Source organism: Cariama cristata, unplaced genomic scaffold (assembly GCF_000690535.1).
Source record: "Cariama cristata isolate BGI_N322 unplaced genomic scaffold, ASM69053v1 scaffold28445, whole genome shotgun sequence".
In the NCBI taxonomy this organism is placed as follows: Eukaryota; Metazoa; Chordata; class Aves; order Cariamiformes; family Cariamidae; genus Cariama; species Cariama cristata.
Genome location: NW_009617328.1, coordinates 3,754 through 16,249, shown reverse-complemented (window position 1 = coordinate 16,249; position 12,496 = coordinate 3,754). Strand labels below are relative to the sequence as shown.

The 12,496-nt window shown below is 51.0% G+C and overlaps 1 protein-coding gene across 1 annotated transcript in view; it reads left to right on the top strand.

Annotated features, from left to right (window-relative positions):
* ZNF341 (zinc finger protein 341) overlaps window positions 1–11,954 on the top strand; it is a gene marked incomplete at its 5' end in the record, with an annotated part of 13,069 nt that extends 1,115 nt beyond the window's left edge. Inside the window, 10 exons of the mRNA XM_009700498.1 lie at window positions 198–393; window positions 1,616–1,700; window positions 2,758–2,948; window positions 3,892–4,085; window positions 4,928–5,136; window positions 6,577–6,673; window positions 8,191–8,323; window positions 8,762–8,873; window positions 9,663–9,733; window positions 10,858–11,954. Coding sequence (XP_009698800.1) covers window positions 198–393; window positions 1,616–1,700; window positions 2,758–2,948; window positions 3,892–4,085; window positions 4,928–5,136; window positions 6,577–6,673; window positions 8,191–8,323; window positions 8,762–8,873; window positions 9,663–9,733; window positions 10,858–11,372 — 1,803 coding nt within the window. The remainder of the gene's footprint in view (window positions 1–197; window positions 394–1,615; window positions 1,701–2,757; window positions 2,949–3,891; window positions 4,086–4,927; window positions 5,137–6,576; window positions 6,674–8,190; window positions 8,324–8,761; window positions 8,874–9,662; window positions 9,734–10,857) is intronic.
* Between the last annotated feature and the right edge of the window lie 542 nt (window positions 11,955–12,496).

Below are 12,496 nucleotides of genomic sequence, written 5' to 3'. Positions count from 1 at the left end.
CAGGAGAGTTTCACGCTGTACAGGATGTTAGTTTTTGTTGGACTGATAAACCAGAAATTTGATCCAGTTTGGCAGGAGGCAGAAAATACAGCCAGACTAACAGCCTGGTGTGGCAAATGTTGCTGGAGATGGAGGTTAGGGCACAGTATAACTCTGTGTAGCAAACCTGTTTCCAGTGATAAATTGCACTCTTGCAGGTACCGAGCCAGTGTGTGGAAAGTCCTGTGTACCCTTCTCCTCCTGTGTACAGCCCTGGGAAGCAGGGGTTCAAGTCCAAGAACACCAGCACCCCCACACCTTTGGCCAGCGCAGGAGGTGGCAGCATGGTTGGTTTTGATTCCACCTCCGCTGCCAAAAGTCGGCGCTGCAAAAACGAGAGTGGGCTGCAGGAAGGTAAGTGCCCTTATAGCCTTTGCCCTGCACTAACCTATAGGCCACCGTGCTTATCCCGTAGTGGACTGTCGAGCCATGGGCTCTCCAGGCCCTTTGAGGTGGCACTGGCTGTGTATGCAGCTCTGGAGGAGGAACACGACGCCCTGCACAAAGCTATCAAGAGCAGATGAAAGTGTGGATGTGCTTCTTGTCTGTCACATCTGAGCGCACGTGAAAGGGCTGTCACTGTGCTACTTCATGGGCAAACTTGTGCTAAATCACTGCAGCTACGTGCTTATTGGATCACACCTGAAATGGGGACATCCTGCAAAGTAAGGTGTTAGAGCTTGGTCCGTTTTAACCCAAGGAAGACTGCCCAGCCGCAAGGCCTGGCTCTGAAGGCTCTTTTCCCAAGGGCTCAACAGACCCATCCCTGCCACGTGTTTCAATGCCTGTGAAGAAAACACACCTGTCCCCAGGTGAGGCAGGACAGAAGCGTGCCCCGTGACAGGATGGAGCTGTGTCAGATCCTTTGCTGGCCAAGCCTGCCCATTGCTGGCATGATGCACGCACACCTAACTGAGTGACAAGGGAGCTCCTAGGTGTGAGGTGGAGGAAAGCTACGTGGCCTTCCTCCCCAGGAAGGCTGAGCCTCTAGTTACAACCGTACAGATGCTAGAGTTTAACCTTATTTGCAGAGGTCTGAATGATGATGCAGACTGCAGCTCTCAGTCCAGAATTTCCTAGAGCAGCCCCCGGTTCTGCTGTTTGCCATTGGTTTATACCCCATCATACTAGATAGAAGATGTGACTGACTGATCATCTGGATAGGAGAAATATGCATGTGTTCTGGCTAACGGCTAACCTTGGTGAGTTCATAGGGGAGAGACAGAGCTGGAGCCCTTCCTCTCACTAATCCCGTGTCTTTTCCCAATGTCCAACATACCTTTAAAGTAGGTGCTTGTAGCACAGCTGGAAGGGTCCCTGGAGTGGTTAATGCCTGAAGAGGATGCCCAGCCCTCTCTATTACTCTCCTCAGTACTTCTCAAGTTAGCTCAGGCTACATTAAATATATGTGTGTGCCCATAACCTCTCCCCAGTCTGGCCAGGCAGATCTTATCCTTTCCTAAGCCCTTTATTCTTGGTCCTGAATAGACATGTCTTGGGGTGAGGGCCCTGTGCGACAAGAGGGACAGGGCTTTGCGACGTGATCTCATTCCTGTGTGCGCTCTTGCTCTTTCAGGCAAACCCAAGTCCCCGAAGCTGAAATGCACTTACTGTGACAAGGCCTTCACCAAGAACTTTGACCTGCAGCAACACATCAGAAGGTAATGGTGCCACTAACCTGGACACAGCAGAGTGACTGGGGCGGAGGTGGGCACAGCTGTGCTGAGGGAGTCTGTGCAGGCAAGTAGACTTTGTGTTTGTCGTGTTCCAGAATCCATGCTGCACTGGGAGGTGATCTTTTGTCCCCCTCACTCCAGGACATCTTCTCCACAGTGGCTGGGGTGAAGGCTGTATCATGGATGTAATCTTGCTAATTATGGACTGGGACTGGAGAGTTGTTTTCCTTGCTGATGAGACTTTGAAAGCCAAACCTGTTGTCACCTGATCACTGGAGCAGCAGCATCTCTGCTGCTTGCTTTTGCCCTTTCCTTTACTCTCTTTAGCAAGCTGCAGCCTTTGTGTTTGCTGGTGTTAGCAAACCATAAGCCAAGCTCAGTGTCTATATAGGTAGCTCTTGTAAGAGAGCTTTTCTCTGGCAGTAGGCAGTTGAAATCTTCAGTTTCTGCCAGCGGAGTCTGCTGGACTCAGGACAGATGAGAAGGAACAAGTGGTGGTTTCGCTGCCCTTCCCGGCCTGGACTCCATATGACATACTGCATGTGTTAGAGTTCGCTCTTTCTCCTGAAGCAGAAGGGCGGGGTAGAAAGACTTTTCTGCTGTGAACAGAGGAGAGCAAATTCAGGGAGATTCGGGGGACTGCAAGCTAGAAGAGACGTGTGCAGGGGAGGGAGAGGTGACAGAGAAGAAAAGGGTGGTAGCCCTGAGAAAGTGATGGGGTCCCCAAGGTCCATGCAGAGACCCCGACAGCGAATGCCCTGATGTTGCTGCAGAGCTCTTTTCCTCTCCCACTTCCTTTGATCCCTTATCATCCCCAGACTACGAGTGTTTTGTCTGTGCACCAGATTTGTTTCCCCAGGCCTCTCACAATCCACTGTACTCCAGTTAATCAGGTCTCAAAGCGCTTGTTTGGCTGGTCTGGGTGCTGATCTGCCAAGCAGAGTGCCTAGCACAGTCCTGCAGCAGCCACCCCACCACGGTCTGTGCCTGGGGGCTGCCTCCTCTCTCTGCTGGCTGCTGATACGGTGCCTTCTCCTTTCAGTCACACAGGCGAGAAGCCCTTCCAGTGCATCGTGTGTGGCCGAGCCTTTGCCCAAAAGTCCAATGTGAAGAAGCACATGCAGACCCATAAAGTGTGGCCTCCAGGGCTGGGGTGCACCATCTCCCGCAATTCCATCACAGTGCAAGTCATGGCCTTGAATCCCAACCAGCCGGAGGATGAGGAGAGCACAGGTTTGTTGCCTGGGGATGGGATGTGCATGGGACAGAGCAGTGATGTGAGGAGTCTGCACATCTCTGCACCTCCACACAGGGAAGGAGGGGAGACAGGAGCTCTGTGTGCTGTTTGCGTGCCTCCTGTGGAGTTTAGCAGCACACACTATAGAGAAGCGAGTCACATTTGCTTGATACCAGCTGACAGATGCATCCTTTCATACACCCAGCACCAGTGGATTCAGGTGCTGGTGGAGACAGTGGCTCCAAACTGTTTTCCCCCTTCTCACTCCCTGGCAGGTGCAGCTTTGGCAGTGCATGAGCCCCACTTGACAGCTCTGATCTAGTGGCCTGACAAGCCAGTGGTTTAGCATAGCCCAGTGCTCTGGCTTGTTTGCAATGTGCAAGTCATGCCTGGGTTGGGTCTGGCCCCAGCAGCCGACTGAAAATACTTGAGGCAGAGAAGAGCTCCTTGCAGACAGATGATGTCTGGATACCCTTTCTGCTGGTGGCCTCAGTCCTGGTAGGAAGGGAGGGAATGCAGTGACAATGTCATGTCTAGGACAAGGCTCCACTGGAGCTGCTCTCTGCAGACATCATGGACTGTGAGCTACCGGCTGGATCTTACCTCCTGTCTCCTGCCAGAGATGGGAGTAAATCTGGCTCTGGTTCACTGGCAGAGGCCTCGTCTGCTGACTGCTCCACAGAGCACAATTATGTCCCTCGAAAAAGAGAATGCGTTAAGGAGAGGAAGATGGAGTGGTCAGAGCCCTTAATAATCTGTAGACAAGTTTCAGACTACTCTGTTAGAGAGTGAGATTCGTCTGATTTAAAGAATCTGTCTTTGAAAGGAAGGGTCTGGACCCAGAGCCGGGCCTGGTGTGTCTTGGCAGCATGGTGCCTGCAGAGCGGCTTTCAGAGCTGTCTCATGGCAGGCTGTGACTTGCTCTCTCCCTTTCTCCAGGTTTAACTCAGCCCTCGAGGAACCATGCACCACCGCCCCAAGACATGAGCCCCTTGGATGACAGTGAGGCGGGGAAACTGGAAGCCAAGCAGGTTGTCTTGATCGATAGTTCTTACCAGTGCCAGTTCTGCCCCAGCAAATTCAACACCTATTTCCAGCTCAAATCGCACATGACGCAGCACAAGAATGAGCAGGTAGGGACAGAGGGTGCCCTGTGTCAGTGATGAGATTGGGATGGGCTTCATATAGTGCACCGACTCCCAGGGTGTGTCCTGAGCCTCTTGCTCTGGAAAGCTGCCAATGTTTCCCATGCGGCTCGTCTCTGCATGTGTCTGGGTTGCAGCTGTGTGGCCTGGGTGGCTTTGAAAAGTTCCACTGCCTCCACCCTTCTGAGTGAGAAGTCAGCTGAGCAGGTTTGGGTGGCTAGAGAAGAAGCAAAGAAGCAAAGTCCAGAGTTTTCAGTGTAGGTGGCAGCTCTCAGGTCGTGGGACAGTCACTGCTGGGGTGTTGTGCTCTCACCCACTCAAGTGGTTCCAGGCGCTCACACCAACACCCCTTTCTCCCACCTTGCTTTCTCAGGGGAGACCCCTGACAATCTGTGTTTGCAGAATGTTCAGCTCCCAGCAGGTTCTGCCATTGTCTTCACCTGGAGCTGTTAGCCACATTTTGATGCTGAGTTGCTCTGCACTGTTCTTTAAAGACCCTTCCGCTGAGGAAGGCAGTAGAAGAAGCGGCTATTTTACCACCACGTTGTGTCCTGCTGCAGTGCAGGGCAGGGTTTCACTGCTGTGCCTTGACTGAGCGCTAATATGGCTGTGGGCATGGTGGGATGCTCTGGGAACCACAGTGCTGCTTTGTTCATAACATCAGCTCAGCTCTTCTCCAGCACAGTGGGTCAAGGGACAGTGGTCCCTTTCTGTAAATGACCCAGTGGCAATGATTTCCAAAATGGAAGGCTACGCTGTCTGTTGGCAGAGGATTTTCCCTGTTTGTTTCCATGGTGTGCCACTCCTGTTGCTCTCCCTTCTTCTCCCAGGTGTACAAATGTGTGGTGAAGACCTGCGCTCAGACCTTCCAGAAGCTGGAGTCCTTCCTTGAGCACATCAAGAGCCATCAGGAGGAGCTGAGTTATCGCTGCCACCTCTGCAGCAAGGACTTCCCCTCCCTGTATGAGCTGGGCATCCACCAGTACTCCCACAGCCTGCTGCCCCAGCACAGCCCCAAGAAGGACGTGGCCGTGTACAAGTACAGTAGCAATCGGTGCTCACAAGGCTTGTAGGAGTGAGTGGGTGCAGAGAGTGTTTGGCTGAGAGCGGTGGGGACATTAGAGGGAAGAGGGTGCTGTGTGTTCAGCAGCTGCGGTTCTCTTGGGTGCCCAGATGTTAAATGAGAGGCCTCTCCCCTGGGCTGCTAGGGCTAAGCATTTTGAATGCAAGGAACCTTTCGGAAAGGCAGTGAAAGGCTGGGATCAGTTATGTGGGAAGATCCCATCACTGCAAATCCTCTTATCACCACTCAAGGGTGAGATGGGCACAGCTGAACCTACACTGGGCTGGGTCAGAGACCCAGGGAAGCCCCTTCCCAGCCTGGTTTCTCTGATTCTTAAACACTTGCAGCAAAGGGAGTGCAGGTTGTGGAAGCTGTGCCCAGAAAAAATCTCCTATCCCTTTGCTGTGAAAGGGTCTATTCTACTAGTAGAAAGCCTTTCTACTAGTGTAGAGGGAAGGAGTGAGGAGTTCCACGAAGAGCTCTCTGGGCTTTTAAAATGTCTGTAAAGACATACAGAAAGAGTAGGAGGCCCAGAAGATACTGAAGTCATCTAGGAGCTTCGTGGAATAAATATCTGCTACTTCTTGCATAGACCATGAGTTATCCCTGCACTGCGGAGCTTTGTCCTGCAGCTTGCTAGTGGGGATATTTGAGATCAGAGCCCTGCTTGTGTTTGAGGAGGTTTTAGTCTGATCTAAGGAAGAAGGGTTTCACAGCAGATACATGGTGTGAGTGCCTCTGTATTCATTGTTGATTATGCATGTCCCCATTGCCCATTATTAGTCAGCTTTGGCAGAGGTCTCTGGCAGAAATACTCCCAGGATATTTGGGAACAGGTCAGTTAGGTGGAAAGGGTCCAGGTGGTTTTGGAGAGGTGGTGGCATGAGCCGAAGCTTTGTTAGATGTCAAGAGACCCTACATAGAAGTGTGTCGCCTTATGGGTGCCCCAGCCATGGGTAGCACTGCTGTTATGCTGTGACCCCACTCTCAGCTCCTTCACTGGGAGCTGCTGTCTTCGTGCAATGAAGATGGAAGGAGGTGTTTTAAGTAAGGTGAAGTCATTACTTAGGGCTTGTCTCCATAAGGAAGCAATGTGGAATATGTGCTGAGGTCTGGGTGCTTCCATGGGAGTCTGTGTGGAAGAGCACTAGCAATTTAAAGGCTTCTCCGCCCGGTTATCCAGCATCTCCCCCTCATGAAGGATGCTAAGTGTGAGTGTGGTCTGGCTCTGTGGGTTGCTGAGGTTTCAGAGCACCTGGGTGGTGGTATTGTCTGTACCAAACCGACCCCATCAAAAATCAACCTGGAAGGTGGCTGGTGAATGGGCTGGACAGTCCTGTCTGGGGTCTGCCTGCGCTGTGGGGTTTGCCGGTGGTAGCCTTGTTCACAGGCTCTGTCCTTTCTCTCCACATTCAGATGTGTGAAGTGTGTAAATAAGTACTCCACCCCAGAAGCCCTGGAGCACCATCTGCAGACAGCAACGCACAACTTTCCCTGCCCTCACTGCCAGAAGGTGGGTGGGTGACCACTGCCTGAGGTGGTCTTGGACGTGTAGCGAGGGCTCTGAGGGGGACAGGAACCCTCAGCTCCCTTTCCTCTCCCTTCCTACCTCAGTACGGACTGGCAGGCTTTTCAGAGAGACAGAGGTCTCTGAACGCAGATACATTCCTCCCCGCAGTGCTGGCTTTTCTCCCATGTCCCGTTTGCTGAACAGAATTTGTCAGGGGAGCTCCCTTATTCCCATGACAGCACAGGACTGCACACCGGGCTGCTGTCCGTATTTCTTAAAAGCAAGTATACCAGGAGGAGCGAGACTGGTTTTGGAAAGTCTTAGAGTGGCAGCAGTGCCTTTGACCCACCGTGCCTGGCTACCCGTGGCTGGAAGGGTTGGGCACGGAAAGCCCTGGGTCCACGGGAACTCATACACCTCCGTTGCTCTCCTCATCTCCTGTTGCAACAGAAGTCTCTGGGTTCCCCCTCGTTCCTCTCTTTTGGATGAGTGATCTGTGTCCTTGGCAAAGAGGAACCTGTCTGAGTGATGTGACTGGGACTAGAACGATGCCCGGGTAGGTTTTGGCTGGAAACACGCTCTTCAGCACAGCCCCTGAGGGGGTTTGAGGGGCAGAATTTTGTGGGGTTTGAATTCTAATAAATTATTTTTTGAAATCCAGACTAAAATTTGGACCCTTGCTCCTCTGTTTATAGCAAAGGAAATGAAAATCCTGCAGTGGGGGCAGGGACAATCTCAAAGGAGTGACCACTCTGTACTGAGGTAGCTCAGGAAGGGGAAACGCACTCCTGCCATGGTTAGTAGCCCGTCTTTCTTTACCTGTCTTCTCTCCGCTTCCCCTGCCAGGTGACAAGATGCCCTTCTGAGCCTGGGTGGGACTTTCAGGGGTTTGAAAGCCCGTTATCTGCAGCAGTATTTTTTACATCTGTTTGTATTCTTATTAATATTGCTGTTTTCTGGAGATGTGAGAGCACAGTCCTGGGTACCAGAACTCCTGGCTCTCCTGTGCTCCCCTCAGATGTGTGCTTGCAGCATGCTCGTTAGGAATTTACTTAGCTTGGGTATTCCCGGTATACCCATTAGCCAAAGGAACCATTCATACTGGCTTTATAAAGACCATGAATGGCAGCCTTTGGTAATAGATTATTGGGAAGCAGAATGTGAAGTTAACACTGTGGGAAGGCAGTAACTACTGGGGATCCTTGCCCGGCCCGGCCTACTGCTGGCTTTGGTGGGAGGCTGGGCATCCATCTGGGGTGCTGGTCCTTAGCAGTATGGTGTTATAAAATTTAGCAGCAAAGTTTCAGCTTCTGTGTTTCTTAAGGATAAGAAGGTTTGGTTTGGTTTGGTTGGTTTGTTTGGGATTTTTTTAAAGCTCTATCTGTATTTTCCTTTCTGAGAAAGCAGTCACCATGAGCTTCTTATAGTTTCTATACAGGCTACACCTCCCATGCCCATGCAGGCTCAGTGATGTCCCTTGTGTGCTGCTGGCTCTTAGCCTTGTTTTTGTGCTTTAACAGGTGTTCCCATGTGAGAGGTACCTGCGCCGCCACATCCCTACGCATGGCGGGGGCAGCAAGTTCAAATGCCAGATCTGCAAGAAATTCTTTCGCCGGGAGCACTACCTCAAGCTGCATGCCCACATCCACTCGGGTACGGGCTCCCCCAGCACCACAGTGCTTGTCATCTCTGTATCATAGTCCTTGCTGACGCCTGTAATGCCCTGGTGGTTTTCCTCATAACCAGAGTAACAGAGTTGACCGTATGAGTCATTTGTAGTAACATGGGTTCAGGAGATGTACGGTATTAGTTCAGCCTCATGCCCAGTACTGCACCAGTTAGAAATGGGACACAGAGGTGGCTTCCCCACTGCCCACTATTGCAGAAGCTAAGGAGGCTGGCCCTGGAGAGCAGGAGCAGCGCACGGTGTGGATTGTATCCGTCCATTCATCCATCAGACAGGGTAGGGAGGCTTGGGGAAGTTTATAGAGAAGCAGCATTGCACAGCTGCAGTAGTGAATACTGTATGTGACTAGAGCAGCCCTGCATGACTGGATGCTCCCTGACTTTTGGTCTCTTTTTTTTATCCAGGTGAAAAGCCCTTTAAGTGCTCAGTGTGTGATGCAGCTTTCAATCGGAAAGACAAACTCAAGCGACATATGCTGATCCATGAGCCTTTTAAGAAATATAAATGTCCCTTCTCGTACGTAGTGTGTCTCCAGCATGGTGGCGTGTCTTAATGGGGTTGGGGTGGGGTTTGGGATGGAAGGAATGTCTCCTGCAGGTACTCTAGGGTACAGTGTGGCATCTACCAATCCACTGCTCTTTGGGGAGGCGGGAGTGCTGCGTGCTGTTGAACTGGGAACCCAGAAGTCCCAAGTCTTTGTCATTGACTTCCTGTGGGGCCCATCATTTCATCTCAATTCATCAAGCCCTGTAAAATAATGCCTGCCTTCACAGGAGGCTTGAGGGGGTTGCACCTGGGGAGCACTGGGGAAAAGAAGGAGTATTATTTGACCACAAAGCCCAGGGTTGCCTGAATGATGGGCTCTCCCTGACTGCCATGTCTCGAAAAGCACTTGCAACGTAGGAGCTAACGTATGAGCCAGAGAAACCAAGGTTTAGAAGGTACATCCCCAAATCCATGGCACAGCCATGGGCCTTCTGAGATAGCCAGGACTGACTGGCTTCTCCCTGCTCCAACCACCTGTAGCTCCTTCTGAAATACTTCTGTCTCCAGCTGGGATCTTGAACTTCAACGCTTTTAGGGACATTCATAGTGAGACACAGATCGTGTGTAGTCTAGCAGAAGCCATTATTTCTTGCCCCTCTCCAGAAGGGCTGAAATAGTGGAGTTTCTATTGAGACTGCACTGAGGGACCCATCTGGGTGCTGGTAAGAAGGGTTGCGGATCTCTTCATGGTCCAGGATCTGTTTACACATTGCTCCTCAGTTCATTCGTGCTGCTCACCAGCACTTCTTGTTGTTACAGGAGCCACACGGGCTGCAATAAAGAGTTCAACAGGCCTGACAAGCTGAAGGCTCACATACTGTCCCATTCGGGTAAGTGCAGCTCTGCCCATGCTGCCGGTGGTTGGGAATGAAGTGACTGGGATTTGCTGTGGTGCTGCAGGAGCGTGTTACAGAAGGAGTAAGCCTGAGAAACAAGAGAGCGAGCAAATTGTGAGAGAGCAAATTCTGCTTTATAGCCCCAGATGCCCAGGATGTTCCTTACAGGTGCTTTCCCTGCGGTGTCCCTCCACCTACCGCTTAGCTAACACCACTACTGTGCACTGTCCTGTGGGAGAATTTTCCACTGCATGTGGTACAGTGTTTCCCAGAAATAGGCCTAAATTCTTAACATAATTTATTAGCTTTAGATTTTTTTAATCTCTGTTGCTCCAGGCCTGTTTTAAGTGAGCTTGCATTTATAGCTGTGCCTAAGCTTTGGGCTGTTTTCTAAGGCAATATAAATCTGTAGGCAGGGCCTGCTGGCCAGACTCAGAAGCAGAGCTGGATTACTCGGTGTGTTTGCTATCAAGTGCATATCCAGAGTGCTCTGTCCACTCCTCCCCAATACTATTTCACATTAAAAAGGAGATCTTGTGGGATTTGATTCCCTTCTCCCTGTGTTCCAAAAATGATGCTTTCACTCCTGATAAAGACAAAGAATTTATTCCCATGCCCTAGGGAACTTCTGTCTCTTAGGGTAAAACTGAAAGTCTTTTCTTGTGCCTGTCATGTCCAAAGCCCTGCAGAGTGCGATCAGATGGGACTGTGCTGACAGTGCAGTGGATGGTTTGTTTCAGACTCTACATTCCCATACTTGGGAGGACAAAAAAAAGTGAAAATTTCTTTACTTACCAGATACACTTGAAAAAAATCATAGTTTAAGATTGTTTTGCGTTTCCATGATAATTACCTGACACTTTTTTTCTGCTGATATTTTAATTCTCTTATTTGTTTTAGCCCTTTGTAAACACAGACATTCAAGGTGTAGCCACTTACCCTTTTCTGACTGCAGATTTGCCTGGCACAATGTCTCCTCCCTTTTATCAGAGAACATCTCCTTGGAAGAGGAGATGAAGCTGTCATGCGCTCCCTCGGTGCAGTGCAGATTTTCCTGAAGATCTGCATTAGGATGCATGGTCTCTAATGAGCTCTCTCTCCTCCGATGCTCTGTGCAGGGATGAAGATCCACAAGTGCCAGTACTGTAACAAGTCCTTCAGCCGACGAGCCCACATGATAGAGCATCAGCGCTCGCACACCGGTAACTACAAATACCGCTGCCCTACCTGCAGCAAAGGCTTCACGCGCCACAAGTACATGAAGGACCACAAGTGCCGGCTGGGCTCACCCAAGGACAAAGACCTGCAGCTCAGGAAGCCCCAGAAGAAGCGGGTGGCACGGGGGCGTAAGGCGGGCCTTTCCCTCCCCAACCAGCTGGGTCTGGGAGAGCTGAAGGACGGTACCGCTGGGGAAAGCCCCCCTGAAGGTGGCCCTAATAAAGAACCGTTCCAAGAGTCGGACGCAGTCCTGTCCATCGTGGTTGGTGGGTCAGGAGCTGCTGACTCGGACCTTGTTGTTCCTGGGCAGCCCAACAGCATCACATCCAATTTGGCCCTGGCAGAACTGCAGACTGCCTCGGACGGCCCCTGCACCATGCTGGCTGTCCCTGTTTACATCCAGACGACGGAGTGATAATGCGTAGAGCCACTGTGTGGCTGAGGGCTGCTGCTGGGGCTGTCAGACTCGGTGCTGAAATTTATCCCAGTGAAAAAGACCAAAGCTCTTGTGGGGAGGTAGATGGATATGGGAGAGAATGGCTTTCATCTCCACTTCCCATCCTTGGGCAGAGGACTGCTTGGAAGCCACTGACGGCTACAAGGCACTGAAGAGAATGGCTCCGTTATTTCTTGTCCCTCTGCACCGCTGGTCAGCCTAGGGCAAGAAAGACTAAGATCCCTGAATCAGGGTAAGAAGAAGGAGCACGCAAACTTGCAACAAACAGAGCTGCTGAAATCAGGTGGCTTTGCAAATCACAGCCTGTCCCATCTGTGGTTTTTCTGGCCTAAAAGCTGTATTGCCCAGTATTTGGGTGGCCTTTCCGAGAGCAAACAATTGATCCTTCCTAGTGGAAGCAAGTTCATCCTGAGATCCTTTGGGAACACTGTTCAGAAATACCCTGATAGACTTATCTCTGGTATCTTTCTCCTCTCTGTCTTTATCAGTAGAAAGATCACCGTGTCTGTACTACATGTGTTATAAACACCATGGACCTCATCTGCTGTGTGGAGTTGGTGGGTGGGAGCATGCGCGTGTGTTGGCTCTTCTCTCTGGTTGGTATTCTCTCCATAGTGTTCGTTCTTTTCATAGTTTTTCTCCATATCCAAGGATCTCCAAGTGCCTTAGACATTAATGAGTCAATCCTTGTGACAGTTAAACATGACACCTTCTGTGTACAGCGCGGGAAACTAAGGCTTGGGTGAAGTGACCTTCCAGGCCCACACAAGAAATGTGTGATGCATCCATGAGCCAGTTTTCTACCACTGGCTCTGGACTAGGTGCTGCAGGGTACTTCTGCGCACTTCTCTAGCAGCTGCTTCCCAGCCTGCACATTCCCTTAGTTCTGTGGGCCAGCTGTTCGCAGTTTCAGTGGATCACTGGCAGGTGGGGAGTTGGTGTGGTTAGGTGGCAAGAAAGTCCGGTGTGACTGGGACAATTTCTTTTGTCTGCTTGGCTTCTTTTGGATTTCCCAGGTTGGAGTCACGGGAGCACCAAACTTAGGAACTGAAAATCACCATTGTGCAATGTTGGTAAAGGAG